The 27,295-nt window shown below is 33.3% G+C and overlaps 4 protein-coding genes across 8 annotated transcripts; 3 read left to right on the top strand and 1 right to left on the bottom strand.

Annotated features, from left to right (window-relative positions):
* The first annotated feature begins 708 nt into the window (after positions 1-708).
* LOC114367019 (kinase-interacting family protein-like) lies at positions 709-5,382 on the top strand. 2 transcript variants are annotated; one of them, XM_028324088.1, is made up of 3 exons: positions 709-887; positions 1,761-1,921; positions 4,045-5,382. In XM_028324088.1, the coding sequence occupies exons 2-3, from the start codon at positions 1,786-1,788 to the stop codon at positions 4,998-5,000; spliced, it is 1,092 nt and encodes a 363-aa protein (XP_028179889.1). In that variant the 5' UTR covers positions 709-887; positions 1,761-1,785; the 3' UTR covers positions 5,001-5,382. The 2 variants fall into 2 exon arrangements, with proteins under 2 accessions (XP_028179889.1, XP_028179891.1); XM_028324090.1 differs by lacking the exons at positions 709-887; positions 1,761-1,921 and adding an exon at positions 2,851-3,733.
* Positions 5,383-6,421: 1,039 nt separating this feature from the next.
* LOC114368452 (mavicyanin) lies at positions 6,422-8,605 on the top strand. The gene is made up of 2 exons (XM_028325718.1): positions 6,422-6,605; positions 8,398-8,605. The coding sequence occupies exons 1-2, from the start codon at positions 6,422-6,424 to the stop codon at positions 8,598-8,600; spliced, it is 387 nt and encodes a 128-aa protein (XP_028181519.1). The 3' UTR covers positions 8,601-8,605.
* Positions 8,606-9,305: 700 nt separating this feature from the next.
* Positions 9,306-17,175, bottom strand: LOC114425503 (dehydrogenase/reductase SDR family member FEY-like). Its single transcript, XM_028392445.1, has 8 exons — positions 16,806-17,175; positions 15,563-15,683; positions 15,163-15,280; positions 14,787-14,923; positions 13,079-13,180; positions 11,770-11,862; positions 10,335-10,407; positions 9,306-9,953 (listed from the first exon to the last, which is right to left on the bottom strand). The coding sequence occupies exons 1-8, from the start codon at positions 17,036-17,038 to the stop codon at positions 9,694-9,696; spliced, it is 1,137 nt and encodes a 378-aa protein (XP_028248246.1). The 5' UTR covers positions 17,039-17,175; the 3' UTR covers positions 9,306-9,693.
* Positions 17,176-22,670: 5,495 nt separating this feature from the next.
* On the top strand, positions 22,671-26,910 carry LOC114368705 (eukaryotic peptide chain release factor subunit 1-3-like). 4 transcript variants are annotated; one of them, XM_028325937.1, is made up of 6 exons: positions 22,671-22,806; positions 23,625-25,106; positions 25,226-25,335; positions 25,421-25,501; positions 25,959-26,015; positions 26,611-26,910. In XM_028325937.1, exon 2 carries the CDS (start codon positions 23,650-23,652, stop codon positions 24,961-24,963), a length of 1,314 nt encoding a protein of 437 aa, XP_028181738.1. In that variant the 5' UTR covers positions 22,671-22,806; positions 23,625-23,649; the 3' UTR covers positions 24,964-25,106; positions 25,226-25,335; positions 25,421-25,501; positions 25,959-26,015; positions 26,611-26,910. The 4 variants fall into 4 exon arrangements, with proteins under 4 accessions (XP_028181738.1, XP_028181736.1, XP_028181739.1 ...); XM_028325935.1 differs by having other exon boundaries at positions 25,931-26,015; XM_028325936.1 differs by having other exon boundaries at positions 22,674-22,806; positions 23,650-25,106; positions 25,931-26,015.
* Positions 26,911-27,295: the final 385 nt, after the last annotated feature.

Below are 27,295 nucleotides of genomic sequence, written 5' to 3'. Positions count from 1 at the left end.
CAGCTACCTCTCTCTCAACAGCAACCACCAGCTACCTCTCTCTCAACAGCAACCACCTTCTTTTTCACCTTCAACACACAAATTTTACAAGCAACCGTGAACTGGAGCCTCCCTTTCAACCACCTTCTTTTAAATCCCACTGAAGCTGAAAACGCCAACATCACTGGCGCCTCCCTCTCACCCAAATCGCCACCCGAGGTGGCGCCTTCCAGCTACGACCGCAGAGCTGCAGGTGCTACAGCTACGTTTGCAGAAGTGCAGGTGCTGAAGTCGCTGGTCAAACCAGCGCTTCCATGCACCTCTGGATGCGCCAATAGGACCTGCGATATGCAGTCCTTTGTCGCCAGTCACAGTGGCGACATGCCACGTGGCTCTTCCCTGTTGAAGGCGCCATCTCCACTGGCGCCATGCACTGCTGCTACGTAAAAAACAACACCCCTCTGGTATTTTTTTAAAAAGAGCCCTAGTCTGGGAAATATTTTCTAAATGAACCCTAGTCTGGGAAATTTGCCACGTAATCACAGAATTAAAACAAAACCATGTGAATCTGTTTTAATTATCCCAAATGATATCACTATCTTAAATTAGCATATCACTTATCATAAGTTTTAGAGAAAAAATATTTTAATATACAATATTTTTTGGTCTAAGATAGTTACCGTGTAAAACTGTCCCTCCCGGATTTTGAGTGAATGCTTTTGACAATTTGTTGTTGCTGTTGGACTGTGACACTGAACACTCCTATTCCTACGGTCCTACCCTTTTCACCAACCCCTTTTCTTTATCACTCACAAAAACATACATATTTTTCTTTCATATCACGTTGTTCTTCACCTCTGTTTCACTTCACTAGCTGCTAATCAAGCCCTCTCTTCCTACATTTCTCAGTGAGTTCCTTCTTCCGTTCTTCTTCTCCTTTTGTTTGTTTATCAATCAATTCTGCAACTGTTATTGGATTCTTCTTTTTATTTTTTTTTTATAAATCCAAATTTTATGGTCATTTTCGCTCTGAAAATAGCGGATGACTCTGTAACTGTGGACATGGGGGACTATGAATATGATGATGATTCCTGAGTGCCATGTAATTGCTGCTTGCTGCATTGTTTAACAATGTATCTGGTCTTTAATGGGTGTGTTTTGTTTTTCAAATGAAACGGACTGATGTTGAAAAGTTTCCTACTTTCTCTCACTCTTCCTCTGGTTTTTTCTGCCAAAGAAACAGAGCATGCAAAGGAAAAGAAAATTTTCCTGGTTCTCTTGTTATTCTTCTTCTGTTGTTGATTCTGAAACTTCACATTGGTGTTCTTTGTTGCCATGCGGTTCACATGATCTTCATTGATTCCCGGTTTAGCCACAGAATTTGAAAGGAATGAAAAGGAATTTTCCCTTTTTGAATTTCTGAATTCTCAGGTTTAAAAAGCTTTGGGATTTGGGCTTATTGCTATATTCTGAATGTTCACAACTTCACATTGCATCATTCTTTAAACATTTTGGCTTCGTTCAATGTGAGGTTATGCAATTCTTTATTAGTTTTATCTGCAATGTCAATGGAGATCTGCGCTTGTTAATGTGATTGTGTTGTGTTACCTTCTTTTTCCTTCTTAACTTCTACATTCTTTATTTTTGTTTTGCTCTTTTCTTTGTTCTATACTTTTTTTCATCCTTCTTAAATGCAAAGGATCCTCTACTTCTGGCAACAGTCCTTTTTCAAAGATTGAGTTGTTGTTCTCTATCTCATCTATTATTATATATATGTATAGGGGGGGACTTGAAGCAAGCACATTAATGGAGAGGGACCCAAACATGGGCAAGGAAAAAGTGGTTTCAAATTCCACATTGCTTCCCTCGTCCACAAAAGGGTTCAAGGACAAGGGCATCCCCAACAATAGCATGCCCTCCTGGCTTCTCACCAACATTTCTGGTATACATTAATTTCGCCCTACCCTATCCCTTAACTAAACTTGCTTTAACTAAACAACATCTCTTTGTTTTTGTTTGTATTGTGTGATAGGTTTAATACCTGTTTATTTCATAAATTGAATCGATTCATATAGAATATATTTTAAATCGATGAATGTGATTAGGTGAATGATCAAATATATCTTAACTATAAATTTTATATTAAAATTGTGAAGTTCAAATGTGCAACAAATGTTTTTAGATTACTAGTGCGATATGCAATATGGTGTATAAAATTATATTAAGATGTTAACCAAAAAATTGTTAAGTGGTGTTTGTGATGGGTTTGATTATTTTTGTTTTTGAGTGAGGGTTTAATTTTTGAATTGTTTGATGATAGCATATGATGTTAATATATAATATGCAATATGTAATATCAAATAAATGTAAGGGAAAATCTTTGATGGGCATGAAGCAGAAAGAGAAAGTTGAGATAGTCCTAATAAATGAACGAAGGAAGGAGAAGAAATAGGATCACATGTTTTCGGTGTATTACAAGTTACAACAAGTTATGTTGAAACGGTGCCAACCTTTTTCAAGCAATCATCAATGGAATGGAAGGAAGGAAGGAAGAAGTGTGAGATGAAGGAGAAGAATTCACCCATACAGACAGGTCCTTGTCAACTGTCAAACGTCCAAGTCTTCATTGGGAACAACATTGCCGTACATCATTATTTGCCTCGTTACATTATCATCCAACATCACTTAGCCCACGCGCCTTGTCTCACGCGCCTAGTAAAAAGATTCAATTTTAAATTAAAGAACTCAAAGAAATTACTGTACTTATTAGTAGTATTAGTATGATCATATATTTATGCACATTAATTTACACTTATTACTAAGCAAATAAACTATAGTACTGTATATTATATTACTATGGCCATGTATACATGCAGTAGTTGTGGGGAAGAAAAACATAGATAAAGTTGAAAATATGTGACATGATCTTTTCATAGGTGGCTGTTGACAGGTCTATCCTTTTGGTGTGTATCTGTTTTCAAATTTCCAATTTGATTTGAACCAGACTTCTCCACCCATTGTCTTTGTTCTGGCGAGATTGATCCATTGTCCCTTTCTCATACCCTTTTGTTCTTTTGTTTGGCCTTTGCGGAGCTTTTTTGGTGTTTCAAATTTTGAAACTAGCATGGGTCTAGTGGTCACACACAGTAATAATCCATTGGTTCCTGGCCACGTCACTTGCCTTGTTGAAGTGTACATTTTGGTGTCATTTGTAAAATTGTAACGGTGACCTTTCCATTTAGGCCTCGTAGCCTCTGCTCATATTCCCCTTAACTTTATTGGATTTACCCTTAAAAAATAAAAATTTGGAAGTTGGAGAACATTAGCTTTTCTGTCCACTGTGCACATGCTCAGGTACAGTACATGATTTTGACCTTTGCATTCAAAATTAGAGGGTAGTAGATGTAAGTTGTAACTCTAGACTACACTATATTGGCAATGTGCCATGCCCTTGTTGTGCCTAAGTCACGTTGCAAATTCAAATTCTATTTTCAAATTATTCAGTCCTACAACACTATTTAATTTCCTTGTAACGTTCTCTCTTGCGTACCAGAATTATTTATGGGTTTTGTCAGTGTTCCCGTTTATGGTGTCACGGTTTGGTAACATGTCACTTTCTTAATAGCTCAATTACTCATCAACCAAGTTTTGATCTGGTCTATATTAACCTCCTTTGTGGTTGTACATCCCAATGTGACATCTTGGTACAAGTTCAAACTTTATGGTTCTGAAGCTATGGAATTGTGTAAACCTGGTAAGGAAGTAAAAAAAACATTGTTTTTTCACTTCTTTGTGTTCTTTTTCGTTTTAAATTACTAATACCACAAATGCATCTAGTCTTTTACATGAACTGAATGACTTTGTGTGAACTTTGTAGTCAACCTCACTTAAGTTTTTTTTTTAATCTATAAATATTAATTATTAGTTATTTTGTTAGTAGGAGACATGGAACCCAACCTTTCTCACCTTTCCTTTTTGTAGCCAACCTCACTTTGAGAAAAAAGGCTTTCATTATTTTGTTAATGTAGTACTAATGCAAGTGTGAAACTTTGTGTTTGATGGCAGACTTGGAGGAGAGGATGAAAGTGTTGGCAATGAGTACAACAGAAGATGAAGAAATGGGAGACACATTTGCTGATAGAGCAGAAACTTACTACCAAAAGAGGCCTCAGCTACTGTCCCTTCTGCAGGACTTGTACAATGGCTACATAACCTTATCTGACCGTTACATCCAAACACTGGCCAAACACAAGCACCATAGTAGACACTCTTCTCAAGTTTCAACTGTAGATGAAGGCTTCTCTGACCAAGAAGAAGAAGCTAGTGGTGTGAGCCACAGTGATTCAGACATTGAAAGCTCAATCTCCTACCAACACCCCCAACACATGATGATGCCAATAGGCCTCCCAAAAAGCTCCATGCTTGATGTTGATGCTATTGTTGCTGAGCTTTTGATAAGGAATATTGAGTATGACATGTTGATGCATGAAGTTGGTGTCATGGAGAGGAGGTACTGTGAGTCCTCAAGGAAAAGTGAGCTTCAAAAGAGCCTTCTTGAGGTGTTGGAGTCTGAGAGGATTGTTCTTTTGAATGAGAATGCTAGCTTGGGCTATAGGGTCAACACTTTGGTGGAAGAAAACAAGGAGCTTGCATCTGAGTCAGTGTTCATCAAGAGAAAAGCCGGTGAGCTTGCTAAGTGTGTGCTGAAGATGAGGGAGGATCATAGAGTGTACTTGCTGCACAGGAAAATTGAGGATCTTCAGGCTCAGATACATGCCTTGGAGAAGAGGAACAAGGAGTACTATGATAAGCTTCTGAGAAGAGATGGTCATGAAGATGGTAAAAAAGGTGTGGCTTTGGAGGTTTGTGTTCAGATGGACAAGCAAAAGAGGTTCAAGTGGAAAGATGGCAACACTTCTGGGATGAAGAAATTTCATGGGAAGAAGTCCCCCCCAAGTTTGTGGAAAAAGCTGAAGAACATGGATTTGTTGTTGTGTGGTACTAATCCAACTTGTGCTTGATGATGGATGATTCATGGCTGGTAGTGTTTTTTTGAGTCCATAGAAGTTTTATTTAAAGTTAAATATGTATACTTTTTGGCGATTTTAAAGGGTAGTAGCAGTAGGTTATTACTAGGTTAATTACTCATAAGCCATGGTGTACATTCCAACATGAGGCCTTTAACATAGAAATGCATGAAGTCACCCCTCTAGCTAAATCATTGACAACTAATTGTAGATCAGTTCAACATCATCTTGTAAAAGCTAGAGTGGATTTGTACTTTTGCCTCCGTTATTTTAGTTGATCTTTTCTACCACATTGTTATGCTGTTATAAGTTATCTTAACAATGGTGTGTAATGAGTGAAATGATTCAATTAGTAACTTGATGCCCTTTTGTATTACTAGTTTTCCACCTTAAAAGAATTGCTTCTATAATCCACTTTTGTCTATCAAAGTTGTTTTTTTTTAAAAAAAAATGGAAGTTTGGTATATGACATATTGACATCGAATCCAAATTCCAGAGATTAGGCTGATTAGCTGGATGCAACATGTGTTGATTGGATTTGGATTGCGTTGATGAATTGAGTTTTAGCAAGTCTTTTAATATGGTAGGGTCGATTGCGTGTTTTGAAATTTTAAGTGGCTATACCTTGTTTTGAGGCTTGTTCTTCCAACCAAATGCCAATTTCTACCGTACCCTACTGGAATAAGATGTTATCATTCTCTATCAAACATTTTTCTTCTTTTATTCAAATTTCAATGTGATCAACCCAAATCAAATTTCCTTGCTAAGAAAACTAGAAAAGTATATTTTTCACATACCCCACAAACACCTCTAATAACAATAAACTTATCACTCGTTACTTGAGGTGAATAATGAAAAATTAAGTCAGTCGCAAAATCAGTATACTAGAGTAAAGTGGACAGACAAAGTAAAGAACATAATGTGGATGTAAAGATGCTTATCTTGATAAATTAATGAAAAAGTTTGGGCCGCTTTATAGCATCAGAAGAATGCTCACATAAAAAACACATACTTTCTCGTAAGAAGTGGATACTGGATAGGTCTCATACAATGCTTATGAAACTATAAATTAAGATATCTTGCACAAAAAAAAATGATAGTATTATATATACTATTTTTTATTTATCTTTTTTTTTGTCACATCCATCATTTTTCTAAGGCATCTCTCTTCTTTTCCATCACCCTTTATTGTACAAAAAATTGTTGAAACTTTATGTAAAAAATTAATTTCTCCAATAAATTATGCTAATTATCGAGTCGTTAACACGATAGACATGACTACCTAATTTTGTGACATCAGAAATGTTGTGAGGCTCCTATGTTTTGTCAATTTTGCTCTTGGAAACATTTCTTATTCTATTGCTGCTAGCCATATTGCAGTCTCTTTAGATTGAAAGTAAGAAAAGGAGAGGAAAATGGGTCTTCAAGCTTATCAATGTTCCTGTTTAATCATGTTCTACCTTTGCCTCACGAACCCCTTCATTTTTCTCTATGCAAAGGGAGAAACCTACATTGTTGGTGACAGTTATGGTTGGGATGACGTCTTGGATTTCAGCAACTGGCGTGATGGAAAAGAGTTTCATGTTGGTGATGTTCTAGGTAAGGTTAGAGTTTCACATTCATAGTAAGAAATATCAGCATTAATATTCTTTTTTATTGGTAAAATTAATGTGAGACTTAGAAAATAAAAAGTTGAACTCACATGATTTCATGAATTTTAGTTAATGTAGAGTATACTGAAAAGATTTTATTGTTAACAATCTCTGATTGATAGAAACAATATGTTTGGTTATGCATCCAAAAACACCAGGAGACTTGTTTATGTCTTTGAAAGTAGTGTCAAACATGCTTCTGGGTGTTAAACACAATTCATCATTTTATTGAATAACAAGTCACTTCAGATTTTTTAGTGCATATTTAAAGGAATCCAAAGTGAAAAAAGTACTACAAACTTTATCGTGATTTTTAGTAAAAAAAAATTGTTACATACTTTGTCAAACCTTTAAGGCTTTCAAAACATTTTACGAATAATAAGTTATTTGACATATCTCACAAGTTTAGGCCATCGTTTCATCCAATAGGAATAAACTTTCACGAAGATTAATTTTGATTTATTTATAAAAGTTCCAAAAGTCAACACCCTCTTTTATTATGACCAATCAAATTATTATCATTTATTGTATTCAAATTTAATACAAGAGTTTAAGGTTATCTAATTACTTTGAAACTTAAAATTATGAGGTTAGCTACAAAAGTCTTAAAAGTCAATATGCTCGTGAACATTCAAATTATTATTTATTGAATTCAAACTTACATATTTTTTTATTGATAAGAATTGAACATCAAAAACTACAGTACTTACATATCTTCCCCAATCAACTGAGATAAACTCTCATAGTAACTTAGTTAATTTAGTTATCTGATCATTTTTCAAACTTAAATTTTTTTATATTATTTATAAAAGTCCCAAAAGTCAATATGCTCTTTTATTATGAGCATTATTTTGAACTTTATAAATAATAATTTACTATTACCAGGTTACTTTTAAAACTGAAAATTTTGACGTTGTTTATAAGAGTTTCAAAAGTCAATACATTCTTGTATCATGAGTATGGTCATTTATTTTATTCAAATTTGATAAATAATGGTGTATCGTTACTTGACTACTTTTAAACTTGAAATTTTGACGTTTATGAAAGTCCCCAAAGTCAACACATGTTTTTATTGGGAGGATTACTATTTATTGTATTTGAACTTGATAAATGAGAGTTTACGATTACCTGACAACTTTCAAATGTCTCAAAAGTCAATATGCTCTTACTTTCAAAACCGAAATTTTGACATTTATAAAAATGTCAAAAGTCAATATGTAGTTTTTAACGGTGAACATTATGATTTATTGTATTTGAATTTAACATATGATTGCGTATGATTTTCTTTTTTTTACACGGTGTACGGTTATGATTACTTTGAAACTTGAAATTTTGATGTTGTTTATAAAGTCCCAAGAGTTAACACTTTTTTTATCGCAAGGTTTATCATTTTATTCATTTAATGTATTCAAATCACTATTCTTATTTTTAGAAAAACCCTTTATAGTAATTTTAAAAAACTCATAATTTTATTTCATATCTTTGAATGAAATCTAACTATCTACCTATTTTTGTTAATTACATGTTTAAAATTATCTAGCATAAATCACTTCACACAAAGTAAAATCAAATTTGAAGAATCAATATAAAATTATTTTTTGTAAAACGGAATGCAAACATTTATCCCAAAATGGTGCATGTCTTCATATTTCATTACATATCCGTTGAAAGTTTTCACTAGCAACATGATCTATTATATTGAACAAACTATATAAACATGTCGATACTTTTGTTATTAGTGTTCAACTACGAAAGAAGCCTGCATAGTGTGTTGCAAGTTGATTCCACTGCTTATGAGAATTGCATAAAGGACTCGTATACACAGAGGTTCACTAGTGGCAATGACTCGGTGGTTTTAAAGGAAGGCAGAGCATGGTTCATATGTGGAGTAGATGATCACTGTGAAAATGGGCAGAAGCTTCACATTACTGCAACTTCTTAGCTACTTGCACAAACATCTTATAAGTTTTTTTTTATTTATAAAAGGTAAAATATTAGAATAAGATCATGTTCAATTTAGAATACCAAATTCAGAATTTCATTTTCAAATATTGGGAAAATTATTGATTTCCTAGTATCTGATATTTGTTCTTGACAATATTCTTTATCTTACATCCTTACTATAATTGACACAATTTATTCAGCATGCAAAGTTCACTCACTGAAGATTTCAAAAAAAGAAAGCAAACAGCTAGTTGGATCAAATTGTATTGGATTGAGAATTTTTTTTAAACTCGTACCAACCTAATTTGACTATAGTCAGACCTTTAAGTAGGACAATCAAATTAACTGTCTTTTAAGAATATAGTCTAATAAAACATCATTTTATATTTAAAAATTGAAAGAGGAAAATGGTAGTTATATTTCAACTAACCACGCACACTTTTCCCCAACTTTACCCAGCTGTTATAAATTAAAGTGGTAGTTAAGTCATCAGATCAAACCAAGCCCATGATCATCAAATAGTTCTTCCTTTAATCCTAGCATCATGGCACAAACACCGGATCTGGGATATAATCAAACCACTGCTTAATTTATTTATAATTTGGTAAAACTTAATTTACAATCATGGAATGGAGATGTTTTATGTCCCACTTAATCATTTTCCTTTTATGGAGCACAAATCAAGTTGAAAGCAAACAAGGTGACAACTCGAGAATGTAAGAATTGCATTATAACATGGTAACATTCCAAAATTGAAAGCAACACTATTGTTGGAACCCACTTATTTAGGAGGGTCACCAATGGCATGGGTCAAAAGTCAAAACAACTATCACAACATAGTGCTGACTAATTTAGTTCTTACTCCTATGGTGACATTTAAGGTCAAAACACCTGTTTATAGCTGGCTAAATTCTCCCATTAGGAGGAGCAAGTGGCATTTGAGTGCACAAATATGATCAAAATGGATGTACATATCATGTTAAAAAAATATAAAAGGGTTCTTCTCCTACATATTCAGAATCAAAATGCTCATTGCTAGCTATAAATAATGGACGTGCCCTTACAGATTTAGGGAGATATTGTATATTAGATTACTGTTCTTGTCTATAATGGCTTTTAACTTCTTCCCCATCTAAAAGCCTCTCCACAGCATCTGAGGGAAGGCCAATCATCTCTAATGTCTTCTCCCACACTTCATACGATGTTTGAACGTTGTGCGCTTCTTCCGATGGATTTGCTGGACGACAATCTTGAGAAATAAAGGCACAAACAGGCCACTCATCTGCTTTCAACATATCACAATACTCCGGAACTTGAGGATCAGTGGCAGCAAAGAGAGCACTCCTTGCACCTGTAATGCAGCACAAGTGATATGTATTCACAGTCAGTCCTGAACATGTTTTACTTTTGCAAAACATTCCATCAACTAGGATGGTTGGCCAGTTGATTATAACATTGGATCATGCTTTAGTACTGGATTGCCAAAACAAAAGTCCATGTTTTACCAGAGGATAAGAAATAATTTCAAGAATACCTAAATGTTAGACCTGAAAATGAAGCACAAAAAATAGAAAGAGAGCATATGATTTCCTCACATTTCTCAGAACAGGTTCCAAATCCAATCACTTCTCAAATATTACACAGGCAACAGTTATGGTAATTGATAATGTCTTAAAAGCTCAACATTGTTAAGTACTCATAGCTTTAGTTAGAAAATATTGAATAAACAGACCTTCTTGAGCACTAAAGATGAAGTAAGGGATCAAATGATACGCAGCTTGAACAAGTTTCGGAAGATCTCTTGCCTGAAATAAGATTAAGTTGAAAGTATAAGCAAAACAGAAAGATTATGAAATAATGCAGCAAAACCAAGGAATCAATGACTGGATGCATGCCATTATGCAACAAAGAAATTACCAAGTCTCACTCTACAGTAGTGGTAAAATGGGCCAGGCTAGGCTGAACCGCCCAATAAAATATATGGTTTAGAATTTAAACTTTGAGCCCAAATTAACCTCAGGGCCGTTTTGTTACACCTCTACTCCAGAGATTTGCACTAAGCTATTTTAATCCACAAATCATAATTGCGGAATTGCCGCACCAGCAAAAAATTATGACCATAAAATATAGCTCTGAAATTATCCAAACAGGATGAAATTATTTTTGGTTAGTTCCTAAAGGGCCAAGAATGTGTTTGACAAGTCATTTTAGCAAGCCTATAACTGATTTGACTAACTTATAGGCTTCTTTGACCAAAACTAACATACCTCGGAACCATGAAGCTACTCGCTATACGAAGATATGGAGGAAGGTCATTGTGCACAGCCTTACTCTTGCATATGCAAAGAGGCTGTTTCTGGATTCAAAAGAATCAAACCCATGACGAACCGGTCATCAAGGTGCGACGCCAGGGCTCGCCCTCTTACATCATTTTACATTCATTAGCTAGTTTAACAATTAATTATATCAAACACTTTTAATAAAATAAACTAACTTTCAATTAAAATTTAGCATTAGCTTATTACTAATTTTTCCGAACATAACCTAATTGTAAAAGGGTGTACTTTAACAGTGGAAAGGGGAAATAGGATATATGTGCATTCCAAATTTCCAATCAAATGGGTAGAGTGGAGAGAGCACAGAATTCTAATTGTAACCATATATGTCCATGCAGCAGGTTGTAAATGGGGAACTTTAAAGGGAAGGAAGGGAAAGAAATGGAGGGATATAATGTCAAGGGAAAGATTTGGAGTGGGAGGTGGCAGGACCTTCAAACTCAGTAACTTCTGTAGTCATTTTCCTAGTACTCTTTGAACTTTTTTTCTGGTTATGCTGCATTACTTAAGAGTGTAAAAAAGTTCCCCAACTAATACAATCCTCCCCCCTCCATCTATATTGTTTTCTCAACAAGATTGACACACAAATACTGGCAAAGGGCATGAGCAAATTACAGGGCAAATCTTCTCAACCAAAAGATAATTTGTGAAGGTTTTTTTGTTTCCCTATTGCAAAAGAACAATTAGATCCTACTTGGTTATTACTTACTCGGCAGAAGTCATGTTCAGTTTGACAAAGATTTATAAAATCAAAATAGATATTGAACATTTAATTAAGATTGCAATTGTACATGTTCCATAACAGATGCTCAATTTTTTCAAAAGACTTACCACATTGGTCTGGACAATTCCAGGTGATACACACAATACACTGATGCCAGATTCCGCAGGGAGTCGTTTATTAAGAATACTACTAAACATAATCTGCAACAGAAAATGCCAAGTCCTGTTTCATTCAAAACTTCAAGATGGAAGGTAGACCAAGCAAATCATCTTCGTGTGATTTTGAATCATTGACCAGGAACAATAAAATTTAGAAGTCAACATATTAACAGACTTTAAGAACCAACACAAAATGAAGAATTCAGGGAAAAAATGGATTTAGGCTATTAAAAACTAAACAACAAACAAGATGCAATTATACCAAGGTAACAAATCAACCAAAATGCTGAAAAATTATCTTTTAGTATGCAATTTAGCTGCATGTGGTTTGGCTAGTGAAGATAAGCAATTATTTTGTGAATAAAAGGAAAATACCTAAGTCCTCAATTCTAAATGCATGTGTTTTCTCAGTGCTGCAATATGTGTGTGAGAGAGATTAACACAATAGTGCACATAATTATATTTTGAATTGATATAATGTAAAATACTATCAGTTAATTAGTTAGTAATATTATCGTATAATTTAATGTAAAAATAAATGGTTCATGATAGAAAGAGTATAAAGAAATAGTTGAAAATATATTAATAAAAATAAAAATACATAAAAAAGCAAGATAACTATAAAGATATCAACACTCAACATGTAGAGGTCAGCAGTGTAATGACATTCATAATTCACTTTTCTTAATCATCAGATTGCCACAACATCTGCTGCCAATGCACCATTCCATACAATCATGCAGCATACAGAGTATCTAATCTAAGTGGATCAGGTAATTTCTTTTCTTTAGGGGGCGAGGGTAGTTCCTCCTAAGTGACAACTGACAACAATGCAATATATACGTCTAGTCCCTTGATATATTAGTTTGTGTTATGCATGTCAATGTCACAAAATTTCTTATTAAAAAATATCAATGTTAAAAATTCCTTCTCAATCCATATCCGTTTTGTCTCCAGTATCCTAAAATTAGTGTACATTATATACTATGCCTTTTTAAACACTATTTGTGTGTGCATGTGTCTAAAATTATTTAATGGCATAGTTATTTTGTTTTAATTCTTTGAAATTTAATATGCAAGAATCAAGATCCTATCAGTTAAATTGTGTGCAACTAATAAAGCTAAGTGTATATGATAAAGCAGAAAAAATAAATAACTACATAAAATTGCACCAGTAATTTTGTTAGATGAAAAACTTATTTGTAAACTGCAAGCCAACATATTGCCAAAAAACATTTAAATGAAGTGTACTATGTACCTCTGCTAACTTGCTGCTTGAGTACCCTACCAAACTAGAAAATTTCCTTTTTCCAGATGTGACATTCATATCTTCGGTGTCTACAAAGCCAACATGATGCATCTACAGAAAAGGGGAAAATAAAAGGTTTCCACTCTTAAGATTTTCTTATGGTCAGAGTGTGAAAGATTAAAACATAAAAAATTTAATAGTAGTAGTTTATCACTATAAAATATATTATTTATTTTATAGGATAAACTACTTTACCATGAGAACAACAGAAAAGCAATCAACATTCAACAGTTTAAAAATCGTAGAAAAGTTAAACAGAAAAATAATAATATTATAGAGAACATTAAATACCTGCCAAACATCAATCTACAGCCTTTGTTTCTGCACTAATTTCTTATTTGACATACTCCCTTTTTATTAAGCATTCAACTTTTAAATCCTTGGAATACACTGATTAATGGAGCATCTGATTTTTCTTTTCTTTTTCTTAAAGATTTTTTTATATATAAAAAAAGATTGTATAAACCTAGTATAACCAAAAACAAGTAAAACAAACTCCTTGCAGCTTTCTTAACAAAAAAAAAAACACGCACACACACAAAGAGAAAGAGAGAGCCATTAATTAGAAAAATGCTTGTTTCTTACATGGTCAAAGGAACTCCACAATTCAATGTAAATTTCACTGTGCTTATCTGAATGAAGTAAATTAAGATGAATCACAAAATCTTGTCAAAGATGTAAATCCCACTTGGATCCATTGTTCAATATTTTCAGAAAATTATAAATGCTTATTTTTTTCAGTAACTTTTTTTTTATGCCCTATCAACAATTTTATCACCTAGCTTCATGCTCTGATCTCTTTTCATTTGTTCAAAGTAAATGACTCATTTTATATACGAATGTCAAGAACATATGTATTTATATATATATATATATATATATATAAAATGGGAAATCACAGAAACATCATTGTATTTTTGCAACTAAACAAAGCTTATAGTTATGCATTACATAGCACAAAACGTTTTAGCAAGAGTACAACAATGGTGTTTGTCTCTTGCTAATTATAGTGTCAAACAAAAGTTGATAATATACCACAAAGAAGAATTTTAACTTATGACATTATAACATTAATTACTGAAAAAGTAAGAGAAAACAAAGTAACTCGAAGCATTAAAGGACAGTACATATTGTTACAACTGTCATTTTTTTTTACCGTAAAACAAAATTTACCAGCAAACAGTGAGGGAAAACAAGCCTACCAGGACTCGGGATGACAAGAAATGCACCTAAACAGAAGAAAGAAAATGTCTTCCAAACTAACTTAACCTTTCATAACATGTAATTTGCTATTAAATTTGAATTCTATAAAGCATTAATCCTCATCATTGCTCATGAATCAGAAAATTACAAACTGAATAGCCTTAGATAGCAATGTATAACAACAGTCAAATGTTCCAAATTCTTTATGACAAAAACCAAAAGATTATTGACTATATTTTAATAAGACTCAGGCATAAAAAACCAACAAGTAATAAATGTTGAATCAATCAAACATGCATCAAGCTAAAAAAAAAAGTTTTCATAAATATTAGTATAGTACATAAATCAAAGGCATAATATGAAAAATACATGAGAATAAACTTTGACTTTGATGTGTCAGGTCACATCCCATGGGCTACGACATGTGATAGAGTTGAAATAGAAAGGAACTTACTATGGAATTCACATTAACAATGCGACTAGGAGAACCCCTAATAAGGGATGGCAAAAGAAGTATCGAAAGCAAGGCAGGAGCAAGATGATTCACTTGCAAGTGCTGTTCATAACCATCTTTGGAAAACTTTTGTGGCTCTGAGTAAGAACAAAAACAGAGTGGGTTAGTAACATTTGTCACCAATGAGAACTAATCCAGGAGTTATTATTGTTATTTGTTAATTCTGATAATTTTGTCACAATAAAAGATGAGAGAAAAAGATAAGTCTATTTCAACAGATCATCCCAAAAATTACTGGAAAGTACTCAACCCATTAAAGGGTATAGACAGAAAGGCCAAAATTCAGCAAAAAAATTGTTTGATCAGAAATACCAACCTCCAATAGAAAAAATCCCAGCATTATTGATGAGAACATGCAAGGGTGCTGAGCGTGCATTCCATGCTTCAGCAAACCTTGTGACAGAATCCAATGAGAGAAGATCAACTTGCATCACCTTGATAAGCCAAAATGAAATGTCAATGACCAGAAGAAATCCCAAAACATAATTTTGAATTAAGCTTATTTAGCATTTAAAACAACTATTCAACTAAAATACCTCCTTTGAGCATCATGCAAATAACTTTCTACATAACAAAATAAGTTAATCCAAACACATATTCCAATGCAAAAAAAGTTCCATGGATCATAATCATCATATATGATTTAACATAGCATGCTCGAAAAGTGCCAGTTTAATGTTCCTCGGACAATAACGAGTCATGGCCATACAAGTTACCTCAACATTGAGAGGAATACTCAATCCTTCAGAATCAACCTGCCACTTCTGGATCAACTCCTGAGCTGCCTTAGTGTTCCTCACAGCCATAACAACATGGGCCCCTGACTGAGCCAATTGCCTGCATGATGTGAAGAACAACCAAAAAACTGCATCAGCTCCCCTTTTTTTTCAAAACATAAACGTTTGCACTTCATAGTGTCTAATCTAGAATTTAAACCAAAAATATAGCCAAACCCACATGACTTTACCAAAGAGGCAGTTTGGATAAACTTCTTAACAAGTACTAATAGAAAAAAAAAATGAATTAAAATAAATCAAACTTCTCACGTAAATTAAAATCAATAAAGTTTTGTCTATAACTTCTCTAAAAACACGCAAGAGTTTCTTTTCCCCTATTTGGTAAGAGCATCTCCAACGACACATTTAAAGTGAAGGTTCTTAACTCACTTTTAGAGGATACTATCAGATTTAAGAACTTTAACAACTTCCTACTCCGATGGTGCAATCATTTAAGAACTTAAAATGAGTCTCACATACTACTATGTCGGGAAACGACTTTTTAATCATATGGGGCAATCATTTAAGAACTTTCTATACTGAAATGTCAGCCTCCTTGTCGTTAGTTTTCTAGCAGTATAAACCTGCCACAAAATGGAAGCATAAAGACTAAAACATAAAAAGAAAAAATGCTCATATAGGACTAAAATGAAGAGTTTTTAGGTATCGGGACTAAAACAAAAAGTTGGCGCAGGGGACCAAAGGATTAATTAAACTTCATTTAATCATAGGATCAGATAGCTGCCTTGTATAAGAACCCGTTCTTACAATTGGAATTCATGTCAGCCTCCTCCAATGATGATTTTTACGTAACAACTGGTTCTCAGACTTAAGAACCTTATAACAACCAGCATTGGAGATGCTCTTAAAGATTCAATTGAAAACCTCCTATAAAACTATAAGCTAGTCCAAAGTGGGCCTACCTAGCCTTGCAAATGAGGGCAACACAACATACACAGTAACCAAAATGGTCATGGCCTACTTCATTTATTACCCATTTACAAAACCAACAGAAAGGTCCCTCCTTTATCAATAATCACAGACACCCACTTCCCAAAACCGCTCCTTTATCAATAATCACGCAACAAACACCCACCCCAAGTTCCAAAGCTCAAATGTTTATGCTCAAAAAACAAAAACCCCATCATCATAAAATTGAAGGGAAGAGAGTAATAAAGGGAACCTAGCAATTTCGAGGCCAATGCCGCTGGTGGAGCCGGTGACAATGCAAGTGAGGTCGTTTACAGGAGGGAGAGGCATAGGGTTGTGCAAGTGGCTCGCCATGATGCGCTGAAAGAGCATTTCGTAGACCAAATAGAACCAACCTCTTAACCATTCTATCCAACCTAAACGCTCCTTCTTGTTCTTCTTAGTGTTCGGTGCTTCCTCGCTTGAAGACGACGTCGTCGTTGCCATCTCTCTCTTTCTCACTCTAACTCTCTATGTTAGCGTACAGAATCTGAGATCTGTCTTTAGCAGGAGGCGATGGTGTACTTTTTTTTTTCTTCGATTCGTGTATAATTGGTGAGTGAGACTGTGAGAGACGAGTTCTGTTGAGTTGGCTCGGGTGAGTTCACTCGCCCGAGTTCCAAAGTAGAGCCTTTTTGTTCACGAAAATAGTAATTATTTTTTTACAGCAATAAAAGTTTTTTTTACAGAAAAAAAGTAGTGTTTATTAAAATTGTAGATGTTGAAAAATTGTGCGAAATACTCGTAAAATACAGAAATATGAATGTACTTTACTTAAAAAATAATAATATGCAATGCATATGATTTTATTTTCACCAGAGAGAATCCACTTTCGAGAAATATATATATTTTTATTTGGAATTAAAGATCCCAAAAAAATAAATCAAAATAACTATAGGAGAAATAATTTCCTTAGCTTAAGCTAAAAGTAACTTTTTATGCAACTACTTGTAGTTGCTCTAAAGTAACAAGGACATCTGCACAAATATTATCGTTACAAAAAATATGAGAGAGTTGCATAAGCCTTCTAATGTGATCAAGCTCCACTCATATTTTTTTAAGTTTGTCTTTCTACTAAAAATTATAAGTTTTAGTCTATACATGCATATAAAAGTTAAGGGAGTTGCTTGGGGCACCCAATATTTTTGTTAGGGCACCCAGCAACTTACCAAAATATCGAAAATACCCTTGATTACAAATAGCAGTTACATTTTTTTATTTCTGGAGCATAATTTTTTTTTCATAAATTTTTTGTAACTTAGTGTAAGCTGCTTCTGTTAAGGACAGTTTGAAAGCGTATTTAGTCTTTGGTGGTGTACGTGAATTTTTTGGAAGTATACGATGATTTTTGGTCGATTTTCGTTGTCGAAAAATGAGACGAGTGCCAGAAAAAGTTGGCATAAGTACGGATTGCTAATCTGTATGATTCATACGGATTGCTGATTCGTATAGTTCATATGGATTGTCAATCCGTACGTATGTCAACTTATTTTTTATACCGACCTTTTTTTATATGGATTACAAATTTTTTTTAATAAAAATAACAAAAATTTTGCAATGATAAAACAAATGAATTCGCATAATATTTTAATGATTAATTTTAATTCAGTTATTGTTTAAATTTAGTTATTAATTTTAATTTACTAATTGGTTAAATTTAGCAATGATAAAATTTAATTTAGTCATTAATTAAAAATAATTTATTTCAAAAACATGACCAATTTTTTTCAAAAATAATGGGATAATATTAGACATTACAAAAAACTATTATATATAAGTTACAACAAATTTAGAATCAACACATGATAAAACAAATATTATAAGACAACTATTATATAAATAAATTGTTCAGAAGTAATTAAAATGTTCATAATAATAAAATGTTCATAGTAATTAAAATGTTCAAAATCCTAAAATGTTTATAAACATAGCCAATAAAGCACACGATTAAGGGTGTGATCAATGAATTCAAAAACGATTTCCATGTCAGCTTTCAAGAACAAGGTTTCGTAGAAATGTTTCTATCCAGCTTCAATTTTAAGTGTCTTCCTCCAATGATTGAACACAAGCCGGCATTCAACAATGTTCTACAAGTGCAAATGAGTTCAGTATTTGTCTTTAAGAAAATAATACATGTTGCTTGGAACGTCCTGATATTAAGAATAGTGTTATGTCAGCAATTTATGTAATGAAATTTAAAACTTGAAAAATAAATAAATGAAATTAGGAAGTTGTTTATCAAACTACTACAAGAAACTTTTTGCTCAGTGAGATAAACCTTGAAGGTCACAAAACTTGACACTTGATGATAAAAAGAGTGTTATCTTGGAAATGATCTAGGCAGACAACTGGTATTGAATATAGTAAGAAAAAATACACTCCTTACCATAATGATGCAAGGATACTAGATGATCTCCGGTTAGCTGGTAAAAATCGCATAGTACTGTCCACCCTGCTACAATGGCTTGTTGGTCCAAATTTTGGTTGTACACAACGTTATGATAATTTTCGTCTTTGTCAACCAAATGCCATACACTGTTCAGTACGTCCTTCCACTTGACAGCATATACCTTACCAACTTCACTGAAAATCTACATGTCATATCACAAAATAAGATTGGTTAGTTACACGAAATAATAGAAAAATCAAATGTTAATTAAATCAAAATGAACATGACCTGGTCCCTGGCGCTAACAGTCTGAAAAAAAGCCTTTGGTGGAGCCACGACATCTTGCATCATGTTTGCCAATTCCTTTCATTTCCCATGCTCTTCAATTGTTAATTTTTACATGATTAACATTCAAGCAATTAACAAACATTCAAGCAAAAAACAAAATTAACATTCAAGTAACTATATGTTAATTCTTACTGGGCACATTCGCAAGAAGGTGTTCGAGTTCCTCATTCACGCTGGTCCAACGTGATGACGACGCACGAGAGCATGACATTTTGAAATATATTTGACAAAAGAATATTTTATTATTTTTGTTTTACTTTTCCTGTTTCTAATCTAATGTTTGTGTTAAAAAAACTAATATAATCTAATGTAAATTGTAATCTAATCCTACTAACATTTTCCTATTTCTAATTTAATGTTTGTGTTAAAAAACTAATCTAATCTAATCTAAATTGTAATGTAATCCTACAAACATTTATGAGATAAACTGAATAATAAATAAATCATTCATAAAATTAATATAAATATCCTTCATTTTTTCCTATTTTTTTTCTAATAAAAAAGTATTTTAAAAATTAAAAAACCTTTAAAAAAAAGTCATACGGATTACCAATCCGTATGAAGAAAATGTTTTTTAAAAAATAAGGCCATACGGATTGGCAATCCGTATGGCGTAAAAACATTTTTTTTTAAAAAAAAGTCATACAAATTGTCAATCCGTATGGCTATTTTACTTAAAATAAAATATTTTTAAAAAGAAAAATCATACGAATTGCCAATCCATATGGCTGTTTTCCTTAAAATAAAACATTTTTTTTAAAAAAATACAGATTGACAATCCATATGGCTTAAAACAGTTTAAAAAAAACCATACGAATTGACAATTTGTATGATTTAAAACGGTTAAAAAAAACCATATGAATTGTCAACTCGTATGGCTATTTCAGTAAAAGAAAAACATTTAAAAAAAAACCATACGGATTGACAATCCGTATGAGTATTTCAATAAAAGAAAAAACCAGTTTAAAAAAAATCATACGGATGGGCAATCCGTATGGCATTCTCACAAAATAAGCACGGAGCAGATAAAGAGGAAGCATGACAGGTCGGAAGATACACACAACAATACACATAACACAAAACAAGCAGCAATAATGCAAACCAAAAACATCTTTGAAATACACAATACCCAACAAGAAAAAATAAGAATCACAAAAGGAAGAAAATTCACTAACCTCGACAGGAGAACAAGACGAGGAAGTGAAGAGGAGACAACAAAGAAGAGCAACCAACCGTGGAGAGGCCGTCGAAGAGGAGAAAATGAGGCAGATTTTGGAAGAAAAAGAAGTGGAGGAAAAATAAGAAGAAGTCTTCTTGAGGGAGGAAGTATCGGAAATGTACAGTGACTCGTATGTGCTACTTTTATATTAAAGGGTGAAGGACATTTTCACCCTTTCATCGACATTGCTGGGTGCCCCAACAAAAATGTTGTGTGCTCCAAACAACTGTCAAAACTTAACCCAAACAACATTATTATAGTACTATTGATTACCAATTATTCATTTGCTTCATCTGACACAATTTAAAGTATTAAGTCTTGTTATAAAAATTATGAGCTTTAGTCTTTCTATACATACAAAAGTTAAGTTTTGGTGCCATACATACGTATTTTTGTAATAAAAAACAATAAGGAAATTCTCAAATTCCTTCCAAATATATAGATCACGACTAGAGCTGTCAAAATGGGCCAGCCCAGCCCACGCGGGTTGGCCCGCAACGGATTAAGCTAAAAGTGGGCTAGCCCAGCTCGGCCCACTTTTGTGTGGGCTAACAAAATGTCAACCCAGCCCGGCCCATCACAGATTGGTGGGTTATGCGGGTTGACCCACTTTTCTGCCTTTTTTTTTGTAAAAAAAAATAAAATTATTCCAAACAACTTAAAATAAAATCCAATATAAAAACCAAACTAAATCAAATCCAAACATTCAATATTAAAGTGATTGAAGTCTTCAAAATAAATATTCAACATTAAGATAATTGAAATTTAAATATCATCAAAAATAAACTTCTAAACTATTGAAATTAAACATTAGAGTCATGGACTCTGAAATCCAGAGCAACTTCCTCTTCTTTTTCAGCATCACCATTAATTTCATCTATAAAGACAAAAAATAAAATAAACAATATCATTAATAAGTCTAATAAATAAAACAACACACATTATTGTTATGATTATTTTAAGAACAATTATTGTTATGCTTTTACCCATTACTTCATATTGATTATGTGAGTGAAAAATTATATAAATGTGAAATTTACTCACATTATTGTTATGATTATTTTAAGAACAATTATTGTGATGATATGCTATAAAACTATACTTATATCTTTGATGATTTCAAAATTAAGTTAATTATTTTATATTTTACTCTTTTTACTTATTTAAATATTAATAAATATAAAATATACAGGTTATAAGAAAATATATGATAAGTTATTTTAATAAATCATAATATTTAATATATTGTATTTTATGATGATAACCCCATGAAAAGATTGATCATCGTTATGTTTAATTTTAAAAGATATTCATAATACTTACAAATTTCATTTATAATGAATTAATTATAATAAATTATAAAATAATAAAAAATTTATTTTATAAATATTTTATAATGCAAAAGTTTAATGAATTTAAATTTAAATAATTATAAATTTATATTTACTATTTTCTTTTTAATTTATACACATAAGGAGCAAATCATGGAAATTTTCAATAGGCTTAAATATGTTTGAAGATAATACCTGCTTAATTAAAAATATAATTAATTTTTTTACTCAATTTTAATGTAATTATATTTAATATGATACTAAATATTTAGAAAAAGATAAATTTATTGATATATATATATATATATATATATTAAATAATATTAAATACCAATAAAATATTAAAAAATTATATTTTTAAGAAATTAAGAAAGGTGCAGGCTTTGCATAGTTGCCTTGCTGACCATTAACAAATTAACAATTGCTAATTCAATTGAGCTTTGCTATTGTTCTATTACAGCTTGGATGGTTAGTTACAAAATAAAAATTTAATTTTTTAATAATTATAAATTTATAATAATAAAATAAAATAATATATTATTTAAATTTGATGGGTTGACGGACTGACCCACCAACCCACGGATTGAACCCACCTAACCCACGGGCTAAATAGACGTTGCATCGATATTTTTTTACAAAAATTAATCTCGATCCACCTCTAGTCCACAATGGACCGGGCTGGCCCAAAGACCGGAACCCATTTTGACGGCTCCAAACACACATGAGAAAAAAATGATGCAAGGACTGAGATGTAATTCCACATTCTCACCGCTATCAAAAAAAGCAAACAGAACATGGCAACCCACGCAGTTTGCTCGCCGCGCTTTAGAATCCCCACGCACTCTCCCTGAAGAAAGAACAAACAAATCAAGCATTCCATAGTTCTTAGATAGGGCACGCTTCTCTCCCTTGCGCCGCCTCACAAAAGGTTCGTTTGTTCGCCAAATTGAATCATCGCGCAATTTTCCATCATTCAATACCCGATCCGTTCATTTATTTATATATTTTTTGTTTCCTTTTGCTTTTTTTTTTATTGTTTCGGTCGCTTGTGGGTTTTCGCGCTTTTGGTATTCGTGTTATTATAGTCTTCATCGTTTTTGTGATTATTATTATTATATGGTGATGGACTCAGATTACTAATTGGATGTGCTCTGTTTTGTGATGCTTTAGAGGCACGCACGTGTGTATATATATTAATATTCATACGAGCTGTTGCGCATCTGCTTTTGTGGTTTGTTCAATTTTAATATAATCGTTTTTTGTTTGGGTGTTATGGTGTGAATTTTTTATTTGCAACTTGACATGAGGGAGGAGAAGGTGACCATGGAGCAGAGTGAGAAAAAAAGTTATTATTATAATAATAATATTTTTATTATATTATGATGATTTAAATATGTCTGCATCTCAGAATCGTGTGTGTTTTATATTAGTTTATGACTAGGTTAAAGTGTTTATAAAAGCCTGTTTGAATCTTAATATGATATGATGATTCTATAAATACCTTTCGGCTAATGTGAAACAAATGGAATCTTGTGTTTTTTTACGTTGAATTCTTCCGGACCTAACACAATCAAATCAAATCAAATTTGATCAATTTTGTTCGTTTCGGTTTTCACAATTTTTTTAAACCCAACCTATTCATGAACGGTTTGATTCGGTCCAACGGGTTACCCATTTAAATTTGATTTTATTTTCTTAAAACTACTATTTTATATTGTGGCTTATTTGTTGTGTTTTTTTTTCAAGGTTATTGGCCTATTATTGTCTGAAGATGGTTGATGGCCATGAGACTGATAAGAACATTGAGGTGTGGAAAATCAAGAAATTGATCAAAGCTCTTGAGGCTGCTAGAGGAAATGGGACAAGTATGATTTCCCTTATCATGCCTCCACGTGATCAAATATCTCGTGTCACTAAGATGCTTGGTGATGAGTTTGGAACTGCATCAAACATCAAAAGCAGGGTGAATCGACAGTCAGTTCTTGGTGCAATCACTTCTGCTCAGCAGAGGCTTAAACTCTATAACAAGGTTCCTCCAAATGGTCTTGTTCTGTATACTGGCACAATTGTGACTGATGATGGGAAGGAAAAGAAGGTGACTATTGATTTTGAGCCTTTCAGACCTATTAATGCATCCCTTTATCTTTGTGACAATAAGTTTCACACTGAAGCTTTGAATGAGCTCCTTGAGTCTGATGACAAGTTTGGATTTATTGTCATGGATGGCAACGGTACTTTGTTTGGGACATTGAGTGGTAATACAAGAGAGGTGCTTCATAAATTCAGTGTGGATCTCCCAAAGAAACATGGAAGAGGAGGGCAATCTGCTCTGCGTTTTGCCCGTCTTCGCATGGAGAAGCGTCATAACTATGTGCGGAAGACGGCCGAGCTTGCTACCCAGTTCTATATCAATCCTGCTACCAGCCAACCCAATGTTTCTGGATTAATACTGGCTGGTTCAGCTGATTTCAAGACTGAACTTAGTCAGTCAGATATGTTTGATCCTCGACTTCAGGCAAAAATACTCAATGTTGTTGATGTCTCCTACGGAGGCGAGAATGGGTTTAATCAGGCTATTGAACTCTCTGCTGAAATTCTGTCCAATGTGAAGTTTATCCAGGAGAAGCGATTGATTGGAAAATACTTTGAGGAAATCAGCCAGGATACTGGGAAGTATGTTTTTGGGGTTGATGATACTCTAAAGGCTTTAGAGATGGGAGCTGTTGAGACACTTATTGTGTGGGAAAATCTGGATATGAATAGGTATGTCTTGAAAAATAGTGCTACTGGTGAGGTTGTCATTAAGCACTTAAACAAGGAACAGGATGCCGATCAAAGCAATTTTCGGGATCCTGAGAGCAATGCTGATTTTGAGGTTCAGGAGAAGTTGTCTCTGCTGGAGTGGTTTGCAAATGAATACAAACGCTTCGGTTGCACTCTTGAGTTTGTCACCAATAAATCACAAGAAGGCTCACAATTTTGCAGAGGTTTTGGTGGGATAGGTGGGATCTTGCGGTACCAGCTGGATATGCGATCATTTGATGATTTCTCTGATGATGGAGGCGTGTACGATGATTCTGAATAGCAATCAATGAAATGCTTCCTACCACTGGTGCAGGAAAGGGGAGCCAAAATACCTGCACCAGTATGGGAGTTGGTTGCACCTGCTCCTCCTCCTCCTCCTTGTGTGTCCATGGTGTTGCATAGAATGTTTCATTGTGAATCAAGGTTTAATTCTATTTCCCTTTTTCTGCAGCATTTTTATATAAGGCTTTAGTTTACACCCTTGTTTTTTTTCTTAGATATGAAGGACGTATCTATAATTTCTAGTTTTAATATTTTTTCAGATACTCTGCCCCCAAGGTGCTCCTTTCTGATACGAGTTACTTTCTTACTTGTATTCCTATCATTCAGACTCTGGCACCACAAATTCCTGCAAAGCTTCTGGCAACACCTGGTGAAAATTTGGCATATTTTCTTACATTTTTTACTTAGTGCGCTTAAAAGAATTTCCCTAAACATTGCTGGTTTTTGTCTTTTAGCTCTCCTCTCTACTACTAACACCCAGAAAAGCAAGAACAAAAACATGTACCTCAGAGAAACACTACCCAGAAGCAGTGATGGTCAGTCCTCATCAATGAGTTTGCACATCTAGTTTCATTATTTCATCTGCTGAAAAATATAATGTTGCTTGTTAAACTGTTTTACCTGCTTTCAATGGTGACACTGGTTGCCATGTTTTTATACTCTTTTAATACACTTTTCTCAACTATATAGCGCATTGATTGAATTTTTTTTCTGGTTTAAAAATTGACTGACTGTTTCTTCATAGTTGGAAAGTGTTGATATCTTCTTATGTTGCTATTGTTTGACTGCTAATTTTATGTTGCTTTTTGAAATATATTTTGTGGTTTTAGTTGCTATTGTTTGGCTGTGCTAATTTTAAATCTAAGCTTAAATGGCAGTGTTCTATAATAGCTTTCCTTATTCTGGTGTGTTATTTTTTAATGTCACAAGATTTTAAACAAATTGAAAATTCTTTTGCTTTGTAGTATTTGTTGAACCTGTCTGTGTATGTAGTTCTCCAAAGTCTTCATGAAGAAGATGCTCACAGTCAAAAGGTTATTCTGCCTCAAGGTGCATATTTACTACTTATTTCATTTGAACATGATGGTTTAAGGCAAATGCAGCTCTTTGTTATTGTTGAATAGTAAATATTTTCTATTTGGTTGTTCATAGTATCTGTTTTCATAATTATAGTTTGCAATGAAAAGGAGCTAGGGGATTTTTCTTTTGAGTGCTTTGCCTAAATACTTTCTACCTACTCATGTTTTTCCGCTGATTTTGATTTCTACTAGCCACGCTGATGTGTTTTTGTTTTAATCTATATATAAGATCAATGGTGGTGAATGACCATTTGAGTGTTAATAACCATTGGCTAATCTTTTGATTATTTTGTACCAAGCTTGGCTAATATTCTTGTCATCTATGCTCCATCTCCATTTCACATGAAAGTATTTTTGCATTGGCAATGCTTACATTGTCCTGACTGGGTTCTACTATATGCTGAGCCATTCATTACCCGGTCCTTAGGATTAATTTGTACCTAGTTTGTGTATTCATGTTTATAATCATTTTACTAGTCATGTCTTTACATGGTACTGCCTAAAAGATTCACTAGTCTCTGACGGTTATTCCTTTCGTGTGCTGAGTTGAATAATTGGTTTTGCAGGTTAATCCAGATGGTTTTCAAGGGTGCTCCAGCATATACCTGGCACTAGTGTCCGAGCCTATGACTAAATCTTTCATGTGTTAGTCTATCTTTTAAAACTTTGCAAATTTAGTCGTGTTGAACTGATGTTCATTTTGTTTTTCTTATACTTCACACATGTTGTGCTTATATTGATAATATGACTTCTATTTACCTTAATGGTATGTGATGTGTTCTTATGAAAACGTCAGTTTGTTATTTAATTGATATTATAATTTTATATCAACTCCCATGCCAATGATATGGCATGTCTTTTATGAAGTGGTGGGGATTTGGATTGGAATCTACTGATGCACATGTTTGGGTTTGGTTTGTAAAAATAATGTATGGTTTCCGAAAATTCAATTTGTAAAAATAATAAACCGAGGATTTGAAATCGAAAGTGGTGAACTAATCGTTAGGTATACTGCATCTCACCCTTTCTTGGTCGATGAATTTTTTTCACTAGAACGACCTATTAGTTCAATGTTTGTATATTAAATTTTGTTATTTTAATTATCAGGATAGGGAGTTTCGATTTGTTGCGAGAAAATTGTGCTTTACCCTGTATCTTGAACGAAAATTCCAAGGCAGAATAAACTTGAGCATGTTTGTTGACGTGCTTTTTGAATCCCTCAATAATTGCTTTTAAAGTTGTGTTTCAGAG

This window comes from Glycine soja, chromosome 9 (assembly GCF_004193775.1).
Source record: "Glycine soja cultivar W05 chromosome 9, ASM419377v2, whole genome shotgun sequence".
NCBI lineage: Eukaryota > Viridiplantae > Streptophyta > Magnoliopsida > Fabales > Fabaceae > Glycine > Glycine soja.
The sequence above is the reverse complement of the archived record's forward strand: the minus strand, read 5'-3'. Positions and strand labels throughout refer to the sequence as shown.

Coding starts and splice junctions, on each gene's coding strand:
- LOC114425503 (XM_028392445.1), bottom strand. CDS start 17,038: ATGGCAACGACGACGTCGTCTTCAAGCGAGGAAGCACCGAACACTAAG. Junction 13,181..14,786: donor TTGTTAATGTGAATTCCATA/GTAAGTTCCTTT, acceptor CCTTTTCTGTAG/ATGCATCATGTTGGCTTTGT. Junction 9,954..10,334: donor CATCTTTAGTGCTCAAGAAG/GTCTGTTTATTC, acceptor GCTGCATTACAG/GTGCAAGGAGTGCTCTCTTT.
- LOC114368705 (XM_028325938.1), top strand. CDS start 23,650: ATGGTTGATGGCCATGAGACTGATAAGAACATTGAGGTGTGGAAAATC.
- LOC114368452 (XM_028325718.1), top strand. CDS start 6,422: ATGGGTCTTCAAGCTTATCAATGTTCCTGTTTAATCATGTTCTACCTT. Junction 6,606..8,397: donor TCATGTTGGTGATGTTCTAG/GTAAGGTTAGAG, acceptor TTTTGTTATTAG/TGTTCAACTACGAAAGAAGC.
- LOC114367019 (XM_028324088.1), top strand. CDS start 1,786: ATGGAGAGGGACCCAAACATGGGCAAGGAAAAAGTGGTTTCAAATTCC. Junction 1,922..4,044: donor GCTTCTCACCAACATTTCTG/GTATACATTAAT, acceptor GTTTGATGGCAG/ACTTGGAGGAGAGGATGAAA.